Source organism: Strigops habroptila, chromosome 7 (assembly GCF_004027225.2).
Source record: "Strigops habroptila isolate Jane chromosome 7, bStrHab1.2.pri, whole genome shotgun sequence".
Lineage (NCBI taxonomy): Eukaryota > Metazoa > Chordata > Aves > Psittaciformes > Psittacidae > Strigops > Strigops habroptila.
Genome location: NC_044283.2, coordinates 31,588,028 through 31,613,331, shown reverse-complemented (window position 1 = coordinate 31,613,331; position 25,304 = coordinate 31,588,028). Strand labels below are relative to the sequence as shown.

Here is a 25,304-nt window from a genome sequence, read left to right as displayed (position 1 = left end):
AGTTATGCTTTCTGTATACTTCTGGAGCCTAAGAGATGTAGGCTCTGATTCAGGAAAGCACTGGAGTGTATAGCTGAATATGATGCCGAGAGCAAATTCCTGGATCAGAGCAGTAAAAGGGAATGGATGTTTCTTTCTTATTTTTGGTCTATTTTTATTTCAGAAGTAGTGTGTTAGGCACAGAATTATCGTTGTCTTCTTATGTTGCAATTTAGTCTTGATTGATAACTGCAACTTCTCAGAAACATTCCTGCACAGTGACTCATAGCAGATGTAAGCCTCAACTCTACAGAATTTAATAGCAAAAACAATCACAGCCTGGGAAGGGCTCTGGAATTCTTTGCATCAGCTTAAGAAGATTTATCAACTTTGAGTTCTGTCCAGAGGGTAAAGGTAAACATTTCAGGTACCTAGGGGTAGGTAGGAGGAAGGTAGAAGGAAAATTTGGGGTAGCTGCTATAGTTACGATTTAAAAGTGGTGTGTTTTTGAAAACCATATAACTGGTGCAATGTTGCTAATGATGTATGAATGTTTTAGCAGTATCTAGCTATTTTGCTATGATATCTAGTTAGTAAACCTCATATTCAAATCTGTAGTTTTTAAGTTTATAGTAATGCTTGGCTGTATGAACAAGGCCACTCTTTAAGCCTAAAAGTAGATCAAATCATGAATTATCACCCATTTTTCAATTGAATAAAATGGGGCAATTTTTGTAACACTGCCTAATGAAAACAAAGCAAAATTTGTGCATGAGTTTGGTAATTATTACCAGTTTGAATTTTGAGAAAACATTTCAAGTCATTATCTGTATCTGTCCCTTGGCAGTTTCTCTCTTATTATTATTGTATTTGTTTGCAATGCGATTCTTATTGACACTGTACAAACAGAAACAGGCATCTGAATTCCATCTAGTTTGCTGTCTCCAGAATTCAAAAACAGGAAATCAGACTCATGGTTCAAAATTCTCATAGTACAGAGTTTCTCTAATATAATCAAATCTATTTAGTAATTTGTTATTGAAAGAATTAGAAAACCATCAAATTTAGGGGAAATAAGAACATAGGATTATCTGAGTAGCCTGTGAAGAAAGCCCTGGCACAGAGAAAGAAAAAGTTAAAAAGTTACCTTTCTAGACTTTTTATTCCATAGCTTTGGAGAAATCTTTCTGCACAGCTGTGGAAGTGCACATTTCAGGTATAATCTTTGAATAGTAAATGATAGTACATGGATACAATTTCAAGGTTTCACGAGAGTTGTCCTTAAACTTCAATTTTATTAAAACAGAAAGTGATTCCTAACTGCAAAGGGCTAGTGTTTTCAGCCTGAGAATATTACAATAAGTTTATCTCACTCTGTGATGATGTGTGATAATTAATCCACATGTCTACTATCTGAGATGAAGATTTTCCCGGAAAGGGTTTTACTCTGCACAGGTTTTATTTTGTTAAACCAACACAGGTGTTATTACACAAGTGTTGGAAGTCTCTCAGGACTTACTAACTCCTTGGGTTCACCAGCATCAACAACACACAAATATTTGCTAAGTTAAACAATTGTTTTCACCTGTGACATGGATTAAGATTTGTAATTATTTTGCAGTTTTGGGGGTGACTGCTTTTATTGCTTTGTGCATGAATATTTATCAGTGGTTGTATTCACTCCCTACTTTAATCTTTCTTTGAAAAGAACTTCAGCTTTATGTATTACCAAAGAGCATGGATGTACACGCTCAGAAAACTGTCACTAATGCAGCCTTTTCTGAAACTTTTAGCAGAAATGTGGAAAACTAAGTAAACAGTTACCCATATTAATTCCAAGACTGAATCTCTTGATTCAGTTACTGTATGCAAAGTGCTCTGAACATATATAGGGCTCGACCCTATATATCACTTTTATTACCACTGTAGGATTGACCACTCAGTGAATCTCATGTCACTGCAACTGTGGGATCAGATAAACTGTGGGAGTTTTTACCTCCTGAGAAATTGGCTCAAAGTTACTGCCCTCTGCCTTACTGGGTCTCCCTGCTGTGCAGTGACAGAAGCAGAGAAACACTCTTGGGTCAGCGATTTCCTTTCAGAGCTTGAGTTTTCATGTCTCTTCCAAGTCTTTTTGACCTTTCTTCTTTTTTGGGAGGACAATAGCACAAATATTTTGGTCTCCCCAACTCTTGTTTCTACTTCAGGTCCCCTCTGGAGTTTTTGGTGTTCTCTCTGTTTCAAAGTCATCCCTGTTTCTGACATAGAGGTCTGCCAAATTGAACGCTTGGTTGCTCCCTCTTTATACGCCTCTTAATTCTCTTACAATCATAGCAAGCTCGTATTTTGAGAGACCACAGGATCAATAATCCATCTTGAGTTTACTGTCCAGCTTATTTTCTTAGAAATTAAACTCTAGGATTAAAATATATAGAGCAACATATTTAATCACATTTGGAATTTTATTTATGAGACTTTTGAGCATATCTTAGGTCAGTGCAAAAGCTGATGCATATGAAGTTGTCCTCCAAGTGTAGCCCTCATGAAGTTCACCATAACAGGATCATGCTTCAGAAAGAGGCACCCTTTAAATGGAAAGTTGACTTCATCTGAAGATGATAAACCAAACCACCTATACACACTCTACACTCCTCAGTCTAGGCTGTGTTCCTTTTGTGCAGCTTGCTTATAGTAGTACACAGATGCTGTAAGGGACATCATCTGCCTTGATCGTGCCGGATAGTCTTCTATTTTTATTCTTTTTTTACTAACATAAATTTCACTGAACAGTATGCAAGATTTACTTGGTAGTCTATTTTAAAAAATAAGTATACCGTACTTGTAAAGCTGTGCAAACCTTTTATGATGGATTGTGGTATTCAGACATTCAGTCAGTGAAATCATGATAGAACAGTTTGCATATTAAGACTAATGTGAGGGAGACAGGGTGCTTTTATAATGAAAATAACAGAGAATAAAGGAGAACAGTTAAATATTACTCTTCCAGTGGAAAAAAATATTGGCCCCTCTTTCCTAGAAAACATATTTAGATATGCATGGAGGTGGGACAGTGATTATCATATATAGATCGTTTATAGGTTGTCTAGGTAGCTAATGTACTCTTCAGTCACTCCTCTCACTGACAGTATCATTACAACCGATGGCAACAGCTGCTTTCAAAACAGTGGTGGCTGTAATAGCCATAATTAGTAGTGTTGTAATACTGTTGTAAGGTGAAAGCACATGTTTTATCATGACAGAAACCTCTGAAACCTAAATTAATAACAGAATTCAATGCCAGACAATTCTTCCAGATCCTGCCCGGCGTCATTTTTTAAGCCTGAAATTCATAGGGTTCACCACTTCAAACAGTAGCAGAACTGTTGCATTCAATTATGGTAAAGTTTCTAATTCAAATGATAAAACATTTATTTGGTTAGCATGAAGAACAACTTACAACCTAAAATTCAGAAATTTTATGGCACAGGAATAACTTAGTCTAAGATTTTCAGTTAACACTTTATAATCAAGAAACATTTTGTAGGTAATTTTTAATGGATTCCTTCAGAATCCTTAAGAGATAGACATCAGCTTAGTCTAGTGCTTTGCAGCTTAATGGTAGATATCGCATATGTCCAAAATGCTTAGAAAAACCTTCTGAGCTGTCTGTAATGTGAGTCAGTGCATATAGAGTATACAACAACATACCTTGTGTCTGCACCAGCCCAGTGCAAGATGTGATATAACAAGCTTTATACAGATATACTTGGGCCTCCCGACTCTATGCTTTCATATATGATGTTTTCAAACCAGCAAAACTCAGAACTAAAAATAAAAAAATGTTGCTTACTTAAATGAAATACATGTAATTAAAAAAATCATCGCAAGTATTTTATAGATAGGTGTTGAAAACCTGGAATTTGGCTGGTCTGTAATTTGTACTCTTGCATGAGTTTTTCAGAGGTTGGTGAAAATAAAATTGGACTTATGATAGAATCATGGAATGGTTTGGGTTGGAAAGGACCTTAGGATCATCTAGTTCCAACCCCGTGCCATGGGCAGAGGGACGCCTCATGCTAGACCAATTCTATAGGAACTTAAAATCGTGCTTCACATAAGCACCTTGCTTGTCTTTGTACAGTAAAAACAGAGTCTGCCAAAATTCCACTGGCATTTTATATTAATTCGTGTAGAAACGTGAATGGGAATTTCCATAAAGTTTATGTTTCAATATGCACATGCTGGCATTGAATCATTAATCTCTATTAAAGGTCTTATGCTTTGTCTAACCACAAATGTTTTAATATGTAGTTAGTTGATTCAGTTTAGTAAGTAGAAAAAGCAGAGTGGACACGTATTTTTGGTTTAAACAGGCATTGGCATATGCTAAATGAAAATACTGTAAGTTAAAAAAAACAAAACCCAAACATTCCTCAGTTGATGGCTTGCAGCAGGTTACCTGATCAATTTAGAATTGGTTTGTGTATAGTCTATGTAAATATTTTAGTGATTGGAGGCCTTGGTTTCTCATCTGTGAGATGAAAAGCACACATCTACCTTAAAGGAAATTGCGATATTATATCAGTGAATGTTTGCAAGGCAATAAGATACAATGGTGATTTTTTTTGTCATATAAAATAATTTTCGTATGAAATAATGGGATTTAAAATGCTGTGGGTCATACAGTACAAAATGTGCATAGCTGTCAGTTGAAAGATGTCACCATTAGAATAAAAGCTGGTAACTATTACACATTTTCCCCACAACTGCTCTATAACAGTAAAATGTCTATCCTTTCCTGGCACACAAAAGTTGCACAAAACTTTAGTTCAAGTATAATTAGCCCAATTCAAATTTTAATTACTTGAATATAACAGGGAGCTTTCTCACAACTTCAAAGGACCAACAAGGAATATTGTCCTGCTTTTCAGAGCATCTTAAAATGCTATTTTTCTTTTGTCTCATTTCACAATAAAAGGCAGGGGTTTGATCCTTGAATAGATGCCCTACAATATATGGGGACCACTGCTACAAAGTAGCCTAAAAGGATAAATTCTATTTTTACTGAAAATTTTGGAGTTCTACTTAATGAGACTATTTTCAACATTTGTAATGAAGCCTAAATAAACATTATATTTACAATATGTAAGAAAATAATTATTTCAAATAAAATATAGATGTCCAGTGTAAATATTCAGTTTTAATGTTTAACTAGTATTTCCTTTGTTCCTCTACTTTACAGCTTCCAAAGAATGAAGATACTGATAATGATTGATTTTGTCATTGCAGCTAACTTCATGGATGCCATTGGCAGCTCTGTAAGTTCCAGTAATTAAATTAGCCTATAGAGTTTCTTCTAAGCCTTTCATACCTTGTCCTCCGTGGTGCTTACAATGTATCTCAGCTACATGAGATGGTAGAACCTTTGATGGAAAAGATTAGAATTCAGAACAAAACTGAAAGATTGGAGAAATAACCTCAAATGGTGGTCAGTGGAGACAAGTCTCTACTAAGGAAAGAGGAAACAAATGCACAAATATACAGTGCAATATAGATGACTGGGTAGTAGCACTGAAGAAAATAATCCAGTCAGTTTGTTATGGGATCCAACGTGAATTAGAAGGCGATGGAATATCTTTGTTAAAAAAGGTATCATATGATGCAGTAACAGGTACATCGCATAAGGCACAGAAGACAGTTATACTACCACACAGGGGTAATGCTAACTCAGAATAACACCTTTAGTTTTGAGCAGCATACTTACAGAAAGGCAGAACCCAGAAACTCCTAAAGTGGTAGCTGCAGCAGTAGTATTTGTGGTCATTGGCACTCAGGATGAAGAATCTTTCTGTCCTTTTCTATCTTGTCCCCTTGCCATACAACTTTTTCTCAAGATCCACAGCTTCATATTCTTACTCGTTCCCATGTTGCTATGTTATAATTCACACTCAGAAACAACAATCAAAACACCTTCACATCTAGCTCTCAAAACCACCTGCTATGGATTCTGATCTCCAGCAAAACCCCTAACACAATCCCACTTACTCCACTGCTTAAAATACTTCTAACCTCACCAGTCCTGTATTGCCTGTCTTGGCTGTCTTTCCTAGTTTGGTATTCTGGTCATAGCTAGCAGGGACCTGGGAGATTGAATTGTTGATTCATAGTTGCCTAGGTGGAAGTGGTTGCTGAATTTACAACTAGGTGAACATCATTGTTTGTGGCTTACGCTACCTTATGGAAGCCCTTTGCTCAGGTAAGTAGCTCTATAGGGGCAGAATAGGAAGCACCTGCCTCTAATCACTTCTGCTCAGTGGAGAAAAACATTACTAAATTTTATAGAAGGCTACTAGGAAAAAGGCATTGCAATGAAATGCATTTGCTTGCTTTTAATTTTTCATTTGGAATGTTATGTGCCTTATCTGGCCCTGTGACTAAAAACTGGGAACAATCTGAAGTTTATCTCTTAAGTTTTCACATTTCAATCACACTAAAACACTAACCTCAATAGAGATTTTTGGACCTCATTTAAATTCTAAAAATAAACGAAATAAATCTTCAAGTAAAAAAAAATAAATTTTATAGTTTTCATAAGGTATTCTGAGTCTAATTTATATCATCAATTTTAATGCAAGGGCACTAGCTGCTAAATAATTCACACAATAATGAAATAAAGATTGTGAATGCACATTAATTACAGCAGCTGGTTAAATGTGTCAGGAGTAGAGCTGTCAGCAGTTGTTGGATAATTGCTTCTCATTGTGTAGTACAAACAGTTGCTTCACTGAGGTGGACAGAACAGGTTATGTTCAGTCTGGTTTCAATCAGTGGGTACTACTGTCCACTGGAGAGAGCAACAATCAAATTCACATTTTATTGAGTATTTCAATATTGTAATAGTTTAACTTTGGTTCATATCTAACAAAAGGAAGAGCAATATATTACAGCTACTGACTTTTATGACCCTAAGATACGTTTTGCTTCAATATTAGTTTAGCTGTGCACTTGTTTAGTTCCAATGACTTTAAAAGAGTTATCCTGTGAAAAAGTATAGTAGTACATTAAAAGAACAGTCTGGTCACCTGCAGATCTAAAAGCCACATTGATCCACCCTGAAGTTACACAGCTAATTTGTGATTGTCCCATGGGAGAAATAGGTGTGGAATTCCAAATACAAGAATTGTGGTTTTGCTGTGCAGCAAAGTAATGGGATTTGTCTGGAGCTGACAGAAGGAGACATAAATGAGGAGGTTGAAGTCAGGAAGAGAAAGCAAAGTGTGAGATATCAGTGCTTTTCATATGTAGGTTACTTTCAAAACGCTTTTTCTGTCAGTCATTCCTTTCTTATAGTGTAGCTATTCAGTACGGTTGGTGATTTTTTGATTGTCACTTACTATTTACCAGCACAGTGAGCTTAAATCCTTTTCCTCAGGAAATTGCTCTCTGTAATCTAGCTATATTACTATTCACCCCATAATGAGTGTTGTCTGTACAGTAGATGAGAATCAGCTCAGCGACACTTTTTCATTTTCATGAATTAATTCACAATTCACGATAAGTAAAAATAAAAGAAAAAAGAAAAGATCAATTTAAAATGCAAAGTTAAGAATAATATTTAGAGACATAGCCTACTGCAGACTTGCGTTTCATGTGGTTCGGAGGAAAGGACCTTTTATAGTGGTGTATGAAGGAGTGTCATACTGTGTTTAGAGACCAAGTTTTTCTAAGGTGCAATAATAGCTTTTGAGAAGTTCTGTGCTTCTGCTATATAATTTAATCACAGCAGGAAAATGGCTTTTAGCAGTATGAATAGGTGAAATGATAGATGCATTTTCACTTACACCTGAAACACACTTAACTGCCCGTAGCTGCCTCTCCAATGCACAGGCTCATGCTCTCTCCAGAACTGAAATTTGTGGCTCAGACCTTGGCATGTGTTAAAGAAACTACTCACTTGAAGTTTTGCCTATGAAATTGCCAAGGCCTGGTGACAAGGACCACCATTTCCAGGATCACCTAGGTCTTTCCTATTGTATTTTACCATGTTCTCCAAGGTTGACAATGAGTTAAGACTGATACAGGCTAACCTTCTCCATGAACACTGCAGTAAGACTAGTAAGTGTGGCATGATAGCTTCTTTAGCACTTTTAACTTTATATTATTAGGATTACTATTTGGTCTGACTGTTGACATGGGATTTTTTGACAGCTTTACTTCTACAGTTAGCATTAGCTCATCAGTGTGATCCTGGAAATATTTTTTTTTAATTATTGTTTATTCACTCTTTCTCAACCCACCTATACAGCTCTCCAGTTCTCCATAGTTTTATGTATGCACTCGGGACTAGTCTGAGAATTTGCAGAGACCTGTCAATGAAGCCTCTTCTAATTTCCCAATTCAACTCAGCTTTTGTGGAGGGTTTATGTGAAGCTGCAGATACAAGCTGAGGCAACCACTCTGGAAAGACTACATAATAGTGCATCCTTTCTTTGTAATATGCAACATGTCACGCGTTATTCGGAGCTGATGGTCAAATAACATCCCTCTAAGCCACTGTAGCAAGTTGTCTCTGTATGTGCATATATTTTAAGTACTTTCTTCTCTCATTTCTTGCTAGAAGAAAATGAGGGTATGTTAGGGATCTCGTATAGCTATCAACAACTGGAAAAGATTTTCAAGGGAGTATTCTTAAATAAGATAGGACTCAAGGGATATTAGGTCACTGGCTGCTTTGTTTATTCTAAAAATATTCGTGTTTGGTAAACATGCCTCTTACTTCACAGCTCCTCCTTGTGGTCAAGCATCTTAACGGCTTCTCAGGACCTGGTAGCAAGCAGGCAGTTGGAGTCTGCAGACAAACCTGCTGCCAAAGCAGCCTGACATGGGCAGCCCAAACCCAGGGAGGCACTCGAACCTTTTCCTCTCGAACAGGTCACTGACAAACTGCTTAGTCCTTCCACATGTATATTCCCATTCCTTTAGTACACCATGTCTTAGGTTGCAGTTAAGTATGAATTGCAAGTATCCAATAGACTTCAGAAATACAGCAGAGGCCTGTATTGAGGATTGTTGTGCAAAAGTCCAATCATCAAAATTTTCAGTGTGACTAAATATTGTAAGCAAATGGAACATGATGGCTAGGAGCCATTTTACTCGTGGACATAAATTATTTAATCTTCAGATACACTCTTGAAATTTTTTTAGTTCCTTTGTCTATTTGATGGAAGTGAATTGCATCCTCTCTAGTGCGAAAGGAAAGGGGGCTGCAACACTTAGTTCTATCAGAAATAACCATAGCCATGACACAGTTTATATGGAGGTTTCTTGACAGTAGCAGAAGTTCCTCTGCTTTTTCACTAGTACCACAAATGAATTATGAAAAAAATCTGCATGTATTAGAGTTATAAAATGCAGATTCTATTAGATGTTAGTTTAATGCACAAAGTTTTTCCTTGGAGTTGTGAATGGTACCACAAGGAAGTCAGTCTAAGCAGAACCGTGTTTGTGCTGCATAGAAACTTACAGAATGGTACCTGTTTTTCAGATAGAAGAAAAAACAATCACTGCAGCAAAAAAGTGACACAAAATATTTTGGTGGAAATGTTCATGGAAAACAGGTGAAGCCTGAGCCTGGTACAAGTGAAAGTATGCAGATACCACTGGAGGTGCATGTCAGTATGCTACTTCAGGTCTCGCTAGTTCAATGTGGTAGGGCAATGTTCTAAGATACCAACTTTTCTGTATGGATGGAATATGTTACAGGTCTACATCCTTAGCTTATGTAAATAATGTTGCCCTATGAATAAGGTTGCACCAATTTAGAACTATTGCACACTTGATCTTGCATATCAGATTTCCAAAAGGTTGCCCTCTGATTTTGCTTTTAAAGTGCTAGTTGTGCTCTCATGCAAGCACTGAAGCTACTAAACTCAGTTTGCTCGTATAAAATTGCAGACACAATGCCACTGATACAAGACCTCATGGCACATTTGTACAATGTGTCATAAAACTCCAAAGGCTTTTTTCTCTATGTTGAGATCAAATTTGTTTAGCATCTACTTGGAACTGTACGGGCTGGTTTAATTTAAGCTCCCTAGATTGGGTTCTGTTCACTTTGGCTATTTTACCATAGTCATTAATCTAAACCAAATTATTTATTGCTCTCTGTACAATCAGCATGTCAGAATTTGGAAGAGTTATTCTACCTCTCTTGTCATGTATCTGTATTTGCACCAGGGCAAATGAGTGCTAGGTGTCACCATATAAGAATCGACACATTTCTCATCCACTCTGCGTGGCAAAATTAAGTGTACAAGTCACAGCACAATAGAGACTTTAAGTGTTTATCCTTTACATTTCATACATATTTGCAGCTTCTTAGGGACTATTTCTTTCAGCATGCCAAAAAATGAACTTGAAACTGTGCAGTATTTATGTTGGCAATGTTAAGATTTTTATCATAAGAAGTATGTAATCTAAAAGCATTTGAAAAATGCACACTGAAGTTGAAAATGTATAAGTGTGGACTGTATTTCTTTAAAACTCTGGAATTTTAGAAGCTTCAATGTTAGCAGCAAGGCCTCACTGGATAGTGAATCTCTGTACATGGCAGGTGATAGGGAATAAGCAATCTTTATGATAGGGTCTGTACTACAGGGCTTTTCTCTAAAGTCCCCTCTTCATGTTTGCAGTGAGAGCTGGTAATTATAGCTATTAAAGAGAAGGTCTCTCTTTGCAAAGCAGGTATATGTTTGGACACTTAATACACAAAATAATATTAAATAGATGTAGCTATTGAGGTGGAGGTCAAAATAGTGTCTGTAGGAAATTGTGAGCAAATGTTTTATTCAACTTAAATTTTATTTATGGTTTGTTTGGTTGTTTTTTTGTGTCATATGTTAAATGTGACAAATATCATTGATTTTACAATAAGATATGTTTTCCTCTCTAGGATCTACAGAACTGTTTTCAAGAGCAGATACGACTTCACGGCCAGGTTAGGCTTCTGGAACATCGTGTGAAACAGCAGCAGTTAAAAATTATTCAGCTTTTAGAGAAGAAAGAGATTCAGTACAGTGACAGAGGAGATGAAAAGAGTGTCATTGACTTGGGAGGAAAAAGACAGTATTCAGGTTAGAAATGAAGCTATTCTTTTCCTTTCCATTCATTGTAATGATACCCAGAAGCTTTAGCACAATTGGGCCCATTGACTTATTGTTTCAAAAGCTCATAGAAAATTGTTTGTTTAAAACACAGAGTTCAGCTTTTACCTAGGCCTGCTGCCACAGGGAAAAAGTGTTAATGTCACATGGTACAAATTAAATCAGGATTGAAGTGGTTTACTGGTTTGTTAATAACACATAATTCAAAAACAATGAGTAAATAATAAGTTCAGAACAAATATCAGCAATTCAACAGATAAAAGCCAATAATAGCCATATAGGAGATGTTAATAAACAGTTACAGATTTCTAAACACCCTTTGACTAACCTCTAAAACCCACAGGGTCAGTTCACATTCACACATTCACAGCATGACATGGGTTAAAAGTACACTCTGACTCTGTTCCAATCTGTAAAGTCCCTGTGACATCCATATTTACATACGTAAGCCTGGCATAATGACATCTGCATCTTGCTTGAACAATATTCTGTATGTTGCTCCAATTTGACTGAGGTAAGTACAGGTCAGGACATCACAGCTTCTAAAATGCTGGTTTTAAGATGTTTTTGTAATCTCACCAGCATTCTGGTGGTGATCCAGTCCCTCTGCAGTGCAAGAAGGCTGTGTCGGCTCTTCGGAGCTGGAGTGAGGCCCAATCTCTCAAAATAATAAAATACCATCCAAACCAATAGTTGGATTGAAAATACAATTTGGGGAGTGGATTCTTGGATGGTGTTCCTTTCTAGTTGTCCAGTGCTAGAAAGCCTAAACTTCCATGATTTTTAATAGCCTTGTTTGAATATACTTGTAGTGTTTATGCTGCTGGAAGAAATCACAAGATATAGCAAGACATCGAATTTAAGAAAGCAGCATTAAAATGAAATTAAAAGCAGTTATAAGTCTGACTTTAAATTTTAGCTGTATATTTAATTATGTATTCAGCATCCTGGAATATTTTCTTTTATTATTATGGCTGACTCATTTGTTAGTGGAAAAGATTAAAACCACATTTAGGTGAAAGGTATTTGTCCTTTCTTAGCGTTTGCATCAGTTTATTTTCTTAAAATGTGATTCTAAATAACAGATCTAAGTTGTTCCAGTTACTGTTGTGGGGTGTTTGGGGTTTTTTTCTATTTTTTCACTTTCCCTGTTGATACTGCAGTATTTGATTCGAACTGCTGTAGCGTTTTAATGTCAACAGAGCTGGGCAATTTGAGGTTAGATAATAAAGGAGAAATTCCACACTATATACACCTGCCAAAAAATAAAATATGCTCAAGTGTTTTGCTAATCTCCAAGAAACTAGCGGACAGGAAAAGCTATTTTCTAGAAACCAATCAAACATTCTCTAGAAAGACAACTTAGCTATCATTTAAATCCTGTTTTCCATTAAAGTTTATTCAAATCCTGGCATAGCTACTTGTTTTCAATATGAAGTGTTTATTTTCTGTGTCTAATCTTCACTGACGTTTTCACTGAGAAGAAGTAGAACAGTTCAGAAAGTTCCAAACTGGCCTGGAAGTTCAGCCAACACGTTCATAAATGTTTCAGGGAACATTTTACAGTTATTCAGCCCTACCTTTGCCAGGAAAAACAGAAATGTTGAAAATGATACATCTTTTCTGTATGACTGCTTGATGGTAGATTACATATAAAGAAAGAACTCCTTTCATTTCTTAACTCCTAGAGGAAAAAAAATAGAAGATTATACAATTACATTGCTGTTATATTTTCATGAGCTCTGAATTTTGTCATTGCTGTAAATGCTGGTTAGTCACTAACACCAATGCAGACCAGACTGTAAATAGTATCAGGCCAAAGTGGTATCATTTTACACATATATAGCAGGTTTTGGGGGTTGTCTTCCATATATTTTTGCACCTGTTTGGTACAAGGGACAAGAGTATGAGGTCCAGCAATTGTTTCCCTTTTCTAACACTGGTGATTTCATACTCCTGGTTTTGGCCATTCTCCTGTGGACGTTCTGGAAATAGAAGTACATGTTTGTTTTTAAAGGTTACTGTGTGTTTTATATGTAGATAAATTATATGATCGTAACAGGATTCTAATGTGGATGATACCATTGTAAATTAAAAGTGACACCACTTAAACCAGAGGAATTATTTTGCTAGTCAAATGAAAGCAAGAACGATATTTTATGGTAGAAAAAAGATTCTTCTAAAGAAATGTCAAAATATTACAACTCAATAAAGGTTTAAACCAACACAAATACAAGAAAATGCCTAAGAGTCATACAAATATGTTTGCAGAAGTATTTCCTTTGTATTAGCTTGGTCATGTGTGACTCTTACATGACATGACTTGATTTCTGATTTTGCCAGTAAGCATAGGACTACAAAAACTGTGTCCAATTAATCTTTTGTGAACAGATTGTGCAGAAATCTACAATGACGGCCATAAGCAAAGTGGATTTTATAAAATGAAACCTATCCAGAGTCCGAATGAATTCCTTGCCTTCTGTGACATGTCTGAAGGGGGTGGCTGGACTGTTTTTCAGAGACGTTCTGATGGCAGCCAGAATTTTGATAGGTAGGTACTAGACTTCATCATTAAAACTGGAAACAAAGTGGAGAAACATTGAGTGAGGTGGAGCTAAGTTAAACCTTAACTTTATAATTGTTGTTATCCCAGATAAAAGGGAGGAATGGTTATTTTGTGGGACAGCCTCAAGATGAGATACCACTTCTGGCTCTGGCTCTCTTCTGGGAGACATCTCTTCTAGTCTTTTTCTGACAGCTTGAGCATTTTACATGAGGACACTTCAGTGTCAAATGCATTAACAATTGTTGGAGCAAGAACTCTTAATGACAAATAAAGACTACTGTGTCTTTTGCAAATAGTCAAACCTAAAAATGTAAGCAGTCTGCTTGAACTAAAATACCATCAGCAAACAAGTATGAGAGAAACCCACCACAGAGTCATTTGTAGCTCATTATAAAATGCCTCCAGGAAAGATAAGGTGGGTGACACCTACTCTCCTTGCCTTTGCATTTTTTGGGAAATGTCCACAAGTGAAATTTTTGGTTCTGTGAGACTTGAATATAAAACCCTACAAATATTTACAGATATTAGAAGCAACAAGAATGTTTTTAGAACCTCTGCTTTGCTCAATTTGCTTTTCATGTATCTGTATCCTTCTGTGGATTTGTGTCTTACCTGTGTTTATGATTACTGCAACTAACTTTACAATACCCTTACGAAATAAAGCAGCAGTCCCCAGAGAGGATACAAAACTTCAATCCAGCCAAGAAACTTTGCTATTCTTATTTTATAAAATATGGACAGACAAGCTACAGAAGCAGTCTGTAGCATTTTACAATTGTTCCCACCACACACCACCCATTCTCCCCTGCCAGAGACTGCCCCCTATTTAAGTCACAGAGGCTGCTTTCTCTTATGACTGCCTGTGCACAGCCTAATACTTTCATCCACTGGTTGAAGAATAGTTGCTCTTCATCAAGGAAATAGATATTATTTTTGTCCCCATTAGAATATGTCATGAAAGCAAAACCACTGAGAAACTGTTTCAAAGCCAGTGTTGACAGGGAAAAGATTCAGTGTTTTCAGTATACACATTAACTCTTGAAACTACGCACCAGTGTAAAAGTTCAGAAATTGTTAGAATCTGTCGGTAAGTCCAAGCTGGAAATAGCTAATACCTCAGTTTAAAAAGTTATATATCCAGCTGCAGGGGTTTCACAACCTCATCACGTCATGGAAAATAAAGAAACTACATTTGTGGTAAACCTACACATCCACTTCAATCCCCTGGATTTAACCAGGAAAAATATTTTCACTTCAGGTAAATTGTGCTATGCCAGAGATTGGACTGAGCTAATGTGTTTTCTTCTGGTTTTAAAAATCTGTTAAACCACTCTGAATGTACCTCTTAGGACTACTCTTTAGACTGGGATTCAGTCTTTCACATATGAGAAATAGAAATAATTCTGTGAAGATCAACAATGTAGATAAGATAATAAAGTCTAAAATATTTGTTTGTTAATGTTCTGATATGTAATGAACCTATAGAGTTCAGCAGAGATGATCAAGGGCTGCAGCACTTGCCCTGTGAGGGCAGACTGAGGCTTGTTCAGCTTGGGAAAGAGGCGGCTTCAGAAGAACCTAATAGTAGCCTGCCTGTACCTACAAGGAGGTCACTAGGAAAGGAGAGCAGTTTGAGAGCTCATTGAGTAAACAGGCTCTTCACAGTGGTGTCTGGTGGGAGGATGAGAGACAAAGTACATAAGCTGAAACAAGATGAGTTCAGACTGGATATAAGGAAAACCTTTTTTGCCCTGAGAACAGCCAGCAGGTTGCCCGAAGAGAATGTGCAGTCTCCATCCTGGGAGGTTTTCAAGACCTGCATGGACAAGTCCTTGAGCAACCTTGTCTGATCTCATGGCTGACTGCCTTGAGCAGGAAATTGGACTAGATTACCTCCTGAGGTTCCTTCCAATTGGAATTATTCTGTGATCTATGATTGTATGATAAAATAAACACTCAAGCAAACTTGTTTTTTTTGTAAATTAGTAATTTATACTCTTTTCAGAGTCTGGACTGACTATGAAGAAGGATTTGGAAATTTTGTTTCAAAAAATGGTGAATATTGGCTTGGAAATAAAAATCTTCATTATTTGACTAATCAAGGTAAGATTTGTATTGTAACCATAGTCTTCTATTGTTTCTGTTTCTTTGCTCTTTCCTGGCCACTTTTTGTTACCTGTTTTCTTTGCATAAATCCTGAATTCTGTTGTTAGTCTGCATGGACTTCCCCAAGTTTCAGAACAAAACACATTTGAATACATGTTTGCTTTCTAACGAAAGGTTCAAAACTGTCATTGGGCCAATGTCATGCAGGGAGCCTCAGCAAAACAGGGGACGGTAGACAGGAGTATACCTTAAAAGAATTCTCTTTACCCATTTCACAGTCAGCATCGCTAACAGTCCAGAGCCAGGTAGTATGCTCTACCAGTTCATTTAGTAAGGGCTTTACACGGCTGCATAGGCTATTACATGAAGGTAAATCTGGGTCTGTCAGTTAGGCTAGTCTTAGAAAGCTATTTCCATCTTACTAATAGTCACTCAATTTAAGGTAACTTCCGCTTTGCTGTAGGATGCGCCATATACAAAACTTATGCATTGACTTAGCCAGCGAATTACATGGAAATCAGTGCCACCAGGATGCAGTCCTAGTTTAACTCTTTTATCTTCAGAGTACAAAAATCTAATTTTCTTAGGATTTTTTGTTGTCTAAACTTGAAAATCTGTATTGGAATAATTCTAAAATTTTCTAAGCTGAATCAGGTGAATAAAGACAAAGAATAGCAAGATATGCTTTAATATGCATGAAGAAAGAAGATAAACCCCTCTAAAATCTGCTGTGATGATAGAGATAAGATTCATGATAAATGCCTAGTTAGTATATTAATCTTCTGCTATAATACTGTGTTCTGAAAAGTAGTGAGGTGGAACAGTTTAACCAAAATAATTTGTCTTGTTATTTCTTAAGGGAACTATACTTTAAGAATTGATCTAACTGATTTTGAAGGAGAACGGCGGTTTGCACAATATGCAAGTTTCAGAGTTGCAGATGAAGAGGTAATAAAATGCTGAGTAATGTCTAGAGAGTTTAATGAAAATGTGGATTCTGTAGACAGACAATAGACATACAGGTTCCCTAATTTTCATAAAGGTTTGTGTAGAACCTTATAATATTTTCTTTCTTAGACATGCTTGGAATTTTTAAATATATAATAATAGTGATTGATACATCAGTTTCACACTTTCAGTAACATGTATGAATCATTTTGTTTAGCAGCCATGGATTAAAACAAGGTTTTCTATTTTTGTCAGTATCACCAACAATAATGGTACATGGTGTTCTGACTTGTTCATATGTACTACAAACTAACACTGATATTGTTTTTATTATGTCATTTATGCACATAATAAATGTGCTTACCCCAGTAAGCATCTTTACACCCCTCCATTATCTAGTACACAGTGTTTAAGTGGCATGACGTTTCTGAGCATGAAAATAGTAGCAAATGGAACAGATTAGTTTCCTCTTTGTGGTTTCACTCTCTGACATGCTAAAGGTTAAAGATATATTGGCATTATTTTTTTTTCTTTCTTTTTCACATTTTATTAGTATTCTTATGTGATGAATTGTGGTGAATACTCTGGTACAGCTGGTGATTCCCTTACTGGTGGATTTCATCCTGAAGTAAAATGGTGGGCTGATCATCGAGGAATGAAATTCAGTACTAGAGACAGGGATAATGACAACTATGAAGGGAACTGTGCTGAAGAGGAAAAGGCTGGCTGGTGGTTTAACAGGTATTTTGATTTTGGACTCTTCGTTAGGGACTGTAGTTGTAGGACAAGGGGTAACGGGTTCAAACTTAAACAGGGGAAGTTTAGATTAGATATAAGGAAGAAGTTCTTTACTGTGAAGGTGATGAGGCACTGGAATGGGTTGCCCAAGGAAGTTGTGAATGCTCCATCCCTGGCGGTGTTCAAGGCCAGGTTGGACAGAGCCTTGGGTGACATGATCTAGTGTGAGGTGTCCCTGCCCATTGCAGGGGGGGTTGGAACTAGATGATCTTAAGGTCCTTTCCAACCCTAACTATTCTATGATTTTATATTAATATAGCATTGTCAATTATTCTGCTTCATGTGTATTCATACAGTAATAACATATGGTAGAAGAGAGGACTGGCATTGTTTATTGTATTTGCAATCTGCCCTTGACTCCTAACAGAGATCTCAGTGTTGGTAAGACTGAGGCTGACCTTGGAAGGGACACCACCTACCGCACAGCCCAAGCTAGTCTGTGATAACACTATTTGCCATAGGCTTTGGTCATCTTTGTTATCAGACAGTAAGGAGAAGACAATTCTGTCTCTTTAACCATTTTTTACACAAGTAGGTCAGATATATCCCTGTTGTTTGCAGATGTATCCCTGTTGTACTTCATTCTTGCATTTCTCCTGTATTGCACTAGACCAGATTGGCAGTACCACAGAATATCTGATGAGTTAAGCTAGTGCTGGGTTATTAAACCTCATTTTTTTCACCTCAGTTCACAGCATCTAACTCTTGTTATTCCTTCTATATCAAGATGGGAATGTGTCCACTCTATTTCTGTCAGTGAGCATGGCTGAACTGAGAGGAAGATTTTTTTAAAGAGAGTTCAGTAAACAAATTTTTAAATCATACTTACATGCAAAATACCAACTCAAAAAGAAAGGGTAAACCTGGTAGCCTTAGCACTGTCTGTGTAAGCAGCTATGTTCTTTCCCTTAATTAATTAGATAAGAACAGCCATGAAGAGAAACTATGCAATCTAGCTGAATAATACAGAGATTTAAAACACAAGTCAAGGAAGCATACTACTGTCTCACGGTGATCTCAGCTCACTTGGCAAGAGCTGCCAGGCTGGATCAACTCCATTGTTTCTCTCTGTTGTGTCATCCTTTGTTTCTATTTTTTACTTCCTCATTTTCCAGATTCTGTTTCTGTAAGTAGTCTGAGACCACCGTAGCTGGTACAATGTTGCCATTAACTCAACGTTGCACACTTAATAACTTATTTTAATGCCTTTTAATATATTTGCACAGATAGGGGGTCAGCAGAATGTTTGAGACATAGAAAAAAAACACATGTAGACAAAGTTTTTTGCAGTTCTCACAAAAGCTAAGATATAGAAGGGAAAGGCAACTGTGTTGGAGGCCCTTTTCCCATGGAATCGTAACTTTTGTGGATATAGAGGAATACCTAGACCTCAAGGACCATAAAACTCTGATATCATGCCATGGAGTTCATAAAGAGTGAATCACCAATAAGTGTGGGACAACTGCATGCTTTTTTGGTATTTTAAAAACTTTTGTTGTTGTTGTTGTTAATATTGGATTTGTCTGGGCAAAAGAATGACCCTTTTGCAAAAGTAACTGTATGGCAGACTTGACAGTTATTAATACCTTGTAGTTGGTGCTACATAACTGCTAAAGATAGCTGACTCCTACGAGGCTAGTTCCTATTATGGCTGTGTAGCTAATGCTCTTAAAGTGACAGTATACCTGGATAATGAAAATCAATTACTTATAGTAATTGATTCCACTGCCTTGCTACTGACTTTTTCATGTTAAGCCTAACATCAAACTGAATATTGCAAAATACTAGAAAATTTCAGTATCCTTAAATCCTATCCAAAAGAACAGTAGCGGATCCAAAAGAACAGTATTGGCAGAGAAAGGAAAGCATTCAGAACGTGTATTTGTCATGCACAGATTAGCAAACCTAGAAGGAATTAATGCTCTTGGCTAGTTTGTATAGGAGCTCCCAGCTATGAAGGAATTTTTTATAGCCAGCTCTGTGCTATCTGAACTAATGAAATACAGAAACGCCCAGATGATATGAATACCAAGGGATGTGACACAAGTGAGGCCACATGGAGGTAGCTTAGGTCTAGTTTAAAGCCACTGGCCTTGCTCCAGCTCAGCACTTGTCATCCTGGAGTGCTGCGGAAAAATGACATTCTTTTGTAAGCAAAGTTCTAGAAGAGATTTTCAGCTTGGATGCAAATCCACAGAGCTGGGTACACCCTGGTGCTACACTCAAGTGATAAGCTTTCTTGCATCCAGGGCATTGCAAAGGTCAGTAAGTTCATAACTAGTAAAAGAAGAGCTAACAAGTCTAGTTGGGCATGAGCTTATTCTCTCCCCAGCACTCCCAGTTATAGTTACATCATGCAGGATGATCATGGTGGATCTGCCAGGCATCAAGGTGGGGCCACAGATCTCACTAGCTCAGGCTTCTCGCCTCACCAGTCATCCTGGAGACAGCATAGCTACACCTGTGTGTGGGACCATACTGGAATCATTAAGCCCAGGCAGAATTCAAACAATTCTTCAGAGAACCAACTCCATCTCCATGCATCTGTCATACAGTTAATATATGCCAGATAAAATGTTCATGGATAATTGAGAGTTAACTGTACTTTTGAAACTATTGCAGTAAGTTTTTTACTTTAAAAATTAGCCTATCAGGAAGAAAGGAGGACCATAGGCTAACTTTAAGGAGCTTATTGACTTGTGAATAATGACTGTTGCTTCATAATATCGTATCAATAGTCATATGCCAGTTATTTCTTTAGTATGTCCAGTTACTTCAGGCAGCATCCAGTTGGTTACAGAATACTGTGCCTCCCAGCACTAACTAAGAATTGTTACTGGCTCATGTTGCTGTTGAAAAAATCATGTTTTGCCTGCTTCCATCAAAGGAACTAAAAGGAGGGGTTCAGTTGATCTAGATACCTCTTAGCAGTTATGATTCTTCCAATGAAATCTGTGGTTTGATTCATTTTGGTAGAGTGCCTGCTCAGCGCTGAATTTGTATGGCTAGAAAGATTCTGCCAGCTCTGATACAAGTTTGTCATTCTTAAAACTAAAGTCACTTTTGATATCTGCAGTTTATAAGCTTTCAACTAACACATTACCAAAATTGAGCTTATAAACTGTAAGCAATAAATAAGCATATATATATGCTTATATACATATATATGAGAATTTTCCTATGAGGCTTTTATGACAGTTTTTATTTCAGTTCTCAAAAACTGTTGTTCATGAAGTGTAAGCAAAGCCAAAGAGACCAAGATTTGCCAGTAATAATATCCATAAGGTTAATTTGGGCTGTTTTCTGTTTGCATATGTTCTGAAGTGTGCTTTTGAAATCCAGCATGGTGTTCGACAGCTAGATATTAACAGCACTTACAACTAAATAGTGAATTGGCAGATAAACCAAGCCAATTCATTGCAGTGTGCTGCAGAAGAAACAACCATTTTGCTCTCCATATGGTCACATAAGGATCCAAACTCTCCTGTAGAAACCAAATGTTTATCAAGATGGTGCTGGTAACTAATCAAGCCTTTTGGGTTTTGCTAGGGAGTCTGTTTGTGGGGTTTTATTTGCTTGTTTGTTTTACCACTTTATTTAATAAATTGTAACAGCATTTCCTCAGTGATTAAAGAACACCCCCCCCAAAAAAAAAAGTATTTCGTACAGTCAAATAAAATGCTAGCTCTGATGAGCCAGTGATTTGGTATACATATGTTTATTAGCCGCCAGATTTCATCTATTTGTACACAGAAGTCCACAGATGAAAAGGCAAATTGATGGTAGTATTCAGGTTTTTGTTATACAAAACCCCATGTGGGGTAACTGCAAAACTGAACAACAAAAAGCAGAACAGCATTTCTTTCCCAGACTTTTGTGTGGTGTATGCCTTGCTGCCACCCATGACCTGAAAAAATCTGGAATAATTCTCCACTGGAACAGATTAGCAGGCAGAACTCGGAGAGCTAGTAATGTCAGAAAACATGTGGAAAGAACAAAAAGAACTTTTGTTTCAAAGAAGCTAGTAAGAGCACTTGCAGTTATGCCCTAATTGAACTGTTACTGTTCAGGCGCACTAAAGTCCACAAATGCAAATGTTTGCAGCTGCCAAACTGGGCTGTTGTCAACGTGGCAAAATATTTGACTCACACAGAAAAGACAAATGCAACTTGTCGACAGGAGGCCTTATCTCTTTCCTTTTCCTTTACTTTCCACCAGGTGTCATTCTGCCAACTTGAACGGTTTGTACTACAAGGGCCCCTATACTGCAAAGACAGACAACGGGATCGTTTGGTATACTTGGCACGGGTGGTGGTATTCTCTGAAATCTGCTGTCATGAAGGTCAGACCAGCAGACTTTGAACCTAATATTGTTTAAGTATTTTATTAAGACGATTTATCTGGTTAATCTTTCAGCAAATCAGTCCAAATTAAAACAGATGGGCAGATTTTTGCTTCTCATCTATGCATATATAAATCTGGAATAATTCCTCTGTAACCAGTAGTTTTAGGACATGTAAATGAGAAGAAAATCTGGCTTATGAATCTGTATACAAATACTTGTGCTACCGTGTGTACAGGGTTTTTTAAAATAGGCAAACATTCACCTAGGGATAAGGACATCATCAACATGGAGAATTTTTAGCTTCTGCAGTAACTACAAATCCTTTCACCTTTAAATAAAACAGTATTGTCATGGTGTTGACTCAAAAATTAAAATGAATTGTACTTATTACAACCAAAAAACTATTTAAATGTAAGTGTAAGGCTGGTTTACTCAGTGGGTGGAACATACTTTCTTTGGAACGGTTCAAGGCTTTGGAAGTGAGTTGCCTGTAAATTCCTCTGATTTATTTGTTGCATGTGTTGTGTACATAGCACACACAAAAAGTATAAAGAATGAGGCAGGGAACTGAAGGAAGAGAAGGGATGCTACCAGGCTAGAATCAATTGAATCCAGCCTACAGAAGTGGATTGTCTGTTATTGCTGAACCATTTCTAGGGCTGGTCACATCACTAAAACCTAACATTTTCAGATGGTCAATAATTATGTGTTTCTTCTTCTTGTAACCAATATGCCTGCCTTTTTTTTTTTTTTTTTTTTCTTGGTAACAAAACCTGGCCTTTAAGGAATTGACATTTAGAATTTACTGAAAGGCTAAATAACAAAAGCTGCAATTAATTTTAATGTGACCTACGCTATGAACATAATGCATGTAGAGGGAAGTGAATTTTATGTGCAACTAAAATCTGGCATTTTAGAGGTTCTTAGCGCTTGACTGTATAAATCTTTACTTTCGTTATGCATCTGTCAGACTCCACAACTCTCCAAGTTTAGATGTCTTGTTCAGTCACTTCAAAGTGGTTCTGATTCTAAGTCTATTACCTGCTTCTTTTCCTAGGTCGTTGTCTTGGCTCCCTAGGCTTTTCCCCTTCTCAAGATTTTCTTGTGCAAGTAAAATCCTAACAGAGACTGCCTACCCCTGACTTTTGTGCCTAACACTACAATAGACTGTAATAGCCAATAATAACAAGAATTGCTGGTTAGTGCTTGCTGCCATGGAGAAGATAGGAACTCTCTCTAGAAAGCTGTCTGATGAAATATAATACATTTCTGTTGAGCAGATGCAAACCAAGATTAAAAAAAAAACCCAAATATGGATCTGAGCTAAATTTGGGCATTTTTATTTCCCTGCTTTCCTAAAACAATTTTGCTTTTGTGATTGGACTACCAGTCTCTCTCCCCCAGTCCAAATACAGTTTTTGAACATGGCAACCAGTTTTAGTCAAGTTTAACATAAATAAAACTAACTTTTGGTAATCTATCAGTCAGTTTATAACTACATTGATACAACTACAGGTCAGCTGAATGATAACAATGATCTTAACGGTCCCTGCATGCCCATTTTTCCTTCCAGTTTAATCCTCCAAAATCAAAAGTTTAGTAAGAATCCTTGAAAGAATTGCATTGAATACAAGAGGGAGGATGTGTAGAACAACTAGGGAGAAAAAAGAGAGGTTCATAATGAAACAATCTCATAAATCACATTACACCTAAACAGAAAAGGGGAATTAAGTAGAGAAAAAATGGGGTTCAGGCAGTTAAAGGGACGTTATCACGTAAAAATGGTGCTGATAAATATCTGCAGTATAGACGTTTTGAGGTCTGTATTTTCTCTGGTAACAGCCTTTATTCTAGATAATTCAGTCTTTTTCTTGATGTATCAGCAGATGTTGTGGTCAAGATTTCTAGCCTGCATGAGAGGACCAATGGAAAGCTCTACAACTGCTTATTTGGAACCTTGTTTAATCAATTAAACTAAATTAAATTCTGTATCTGACAGGAAGGCATACCAGCCTATATGTGTGTGTATGTATATATGTATACTTACATACAGACATATATATTCAGCATTCAACATTACAACAAAACATGTGATGTGCATTTTTATCCAATTTTATTACAGAATTTAAAATGGGTTCCCGTGTAACTCTATGAGCAGCTCTGTAGGTATGGGTCATTAATAATACGATGGAAGTTTTGGAGTTTAAAAAGATGTTGTAAGTACAGTATTTCCCATCATGATTTTCAAATTCTTTTGCTACTCTTAAGAGAAGGATTTAATTCTTTGCAAAAACATGGGTGTCATTATGTAGAAATTGCAAAAACATCCTTAGTTTTTCCACAGGAAAGAGGAAAGATTAGCTCATTTATTTGCAGAGTACCAAGACAGATCATATTCCACATAATTAAAATAAAAGACTTGGAGGATTGAAGTACAGCAAAGCTGGATCTCTAGCACACACACACAAAAGACTAAACATGTACAGATTGTGCTTATAAAATCTGCAGCAATTCTTTTTGTTTGCTGCAGCATAAATCCATCCTCTACTTAGGAGAATGCTAATGAAATCTTTCAGCTGAGTTAGGGTGCTTTTGTCATATTCTGACGTAGAATTGGACTCCCTTTCTCTACTGGAAATCATAAATGAAGGAGGATCTAATCTTCATTTTTACATCTTACAATGCATTTATATTCAGCCTAAAGGACTGAATGCTCTTTAGAACAAGGACTTTGATATACTAGCTGTCTGAAATGCATCTGGTATACTGCTAGCAATGTGCAAATACAGTATTCCTGCCACCTTCCTATGGCCTTTCTTTGTGTAATAAATCTTCTTGGCCACGTGAAAAACATTTCAAAATGTTGTAATTCAAAATGGTCACATAATTGTTCTCAAATAGAGAAACCCCTTATTTTCAAAAGGCAAGTTTAAATAGCTACTAGGCAAGAGAGTAGAGCTTGGAAGAGAATTCTTTTTGTTGCATGGCTTGCCTGTTCGTATTAATTTATTTCTTCAACAGGTATGAACATGTTCTAAGGTAGTCTTTATTCTTACAAGATAGCAGAACAAAGGGCAGTTTATTTGTTCAAGCATTAGACAGAACAACATAATAACTCCCAAATAGTTGAGAATTAATACATACCATGTGATATAAATCATGTAATGCAACAGAAGAAGAATAAGAATCAAGGAAGTAACAAGGAAAATATTTATCAGTCATGATTTAATAAAGAACATAATGACAGCTACCAGCAACATGTAATCAAAAATACGTCTTTCTGTAATATTTGTTCAAGGGAAACACCTTTGTGTCTTCAGTTGAGTATTTCTGTTTTCTTCCATTTGCTAAACATACTGGACATTAAAAGAATGGAAACTACAAGCCCAGATGAATTAAA

General features: G+C 36.7%; 1 protein-coding gene across 1 annotated transcript; it reads left to right on the top strand.

Annotated features, from left to right (window-relative positions):
* The first annotated feature begins 310 nt into the window (after nt 1–310).
* On the top strand, nt 311–22,278 carry FGL1 (fibrinogen like 1). Its single transcript, XM_030491695.1, has 8 exons — nt 311–393; nt 5,222–5,297; nt 10,931–11,111; nt 13,533–13,692; nt 15,713–15,810; nt 16,673–16,761; nt 17,315–17,502; nt 21,778–22,278. The coding sequence occupies exons 2-8, from the start codon at nt 5,232–5,234 to the stop codon at nt 21,935–21,937; spliced, it is 942 nt and encodes a 313-aa protein (XP_030347555.1). The 5' UTR covers nt 311–393; nt 5,222–5,231; the 3' UTR covers nt 21,938–22,278.
* Nucleotides 22,279–25,304: the final 3,026 nt, after the last annotated feature.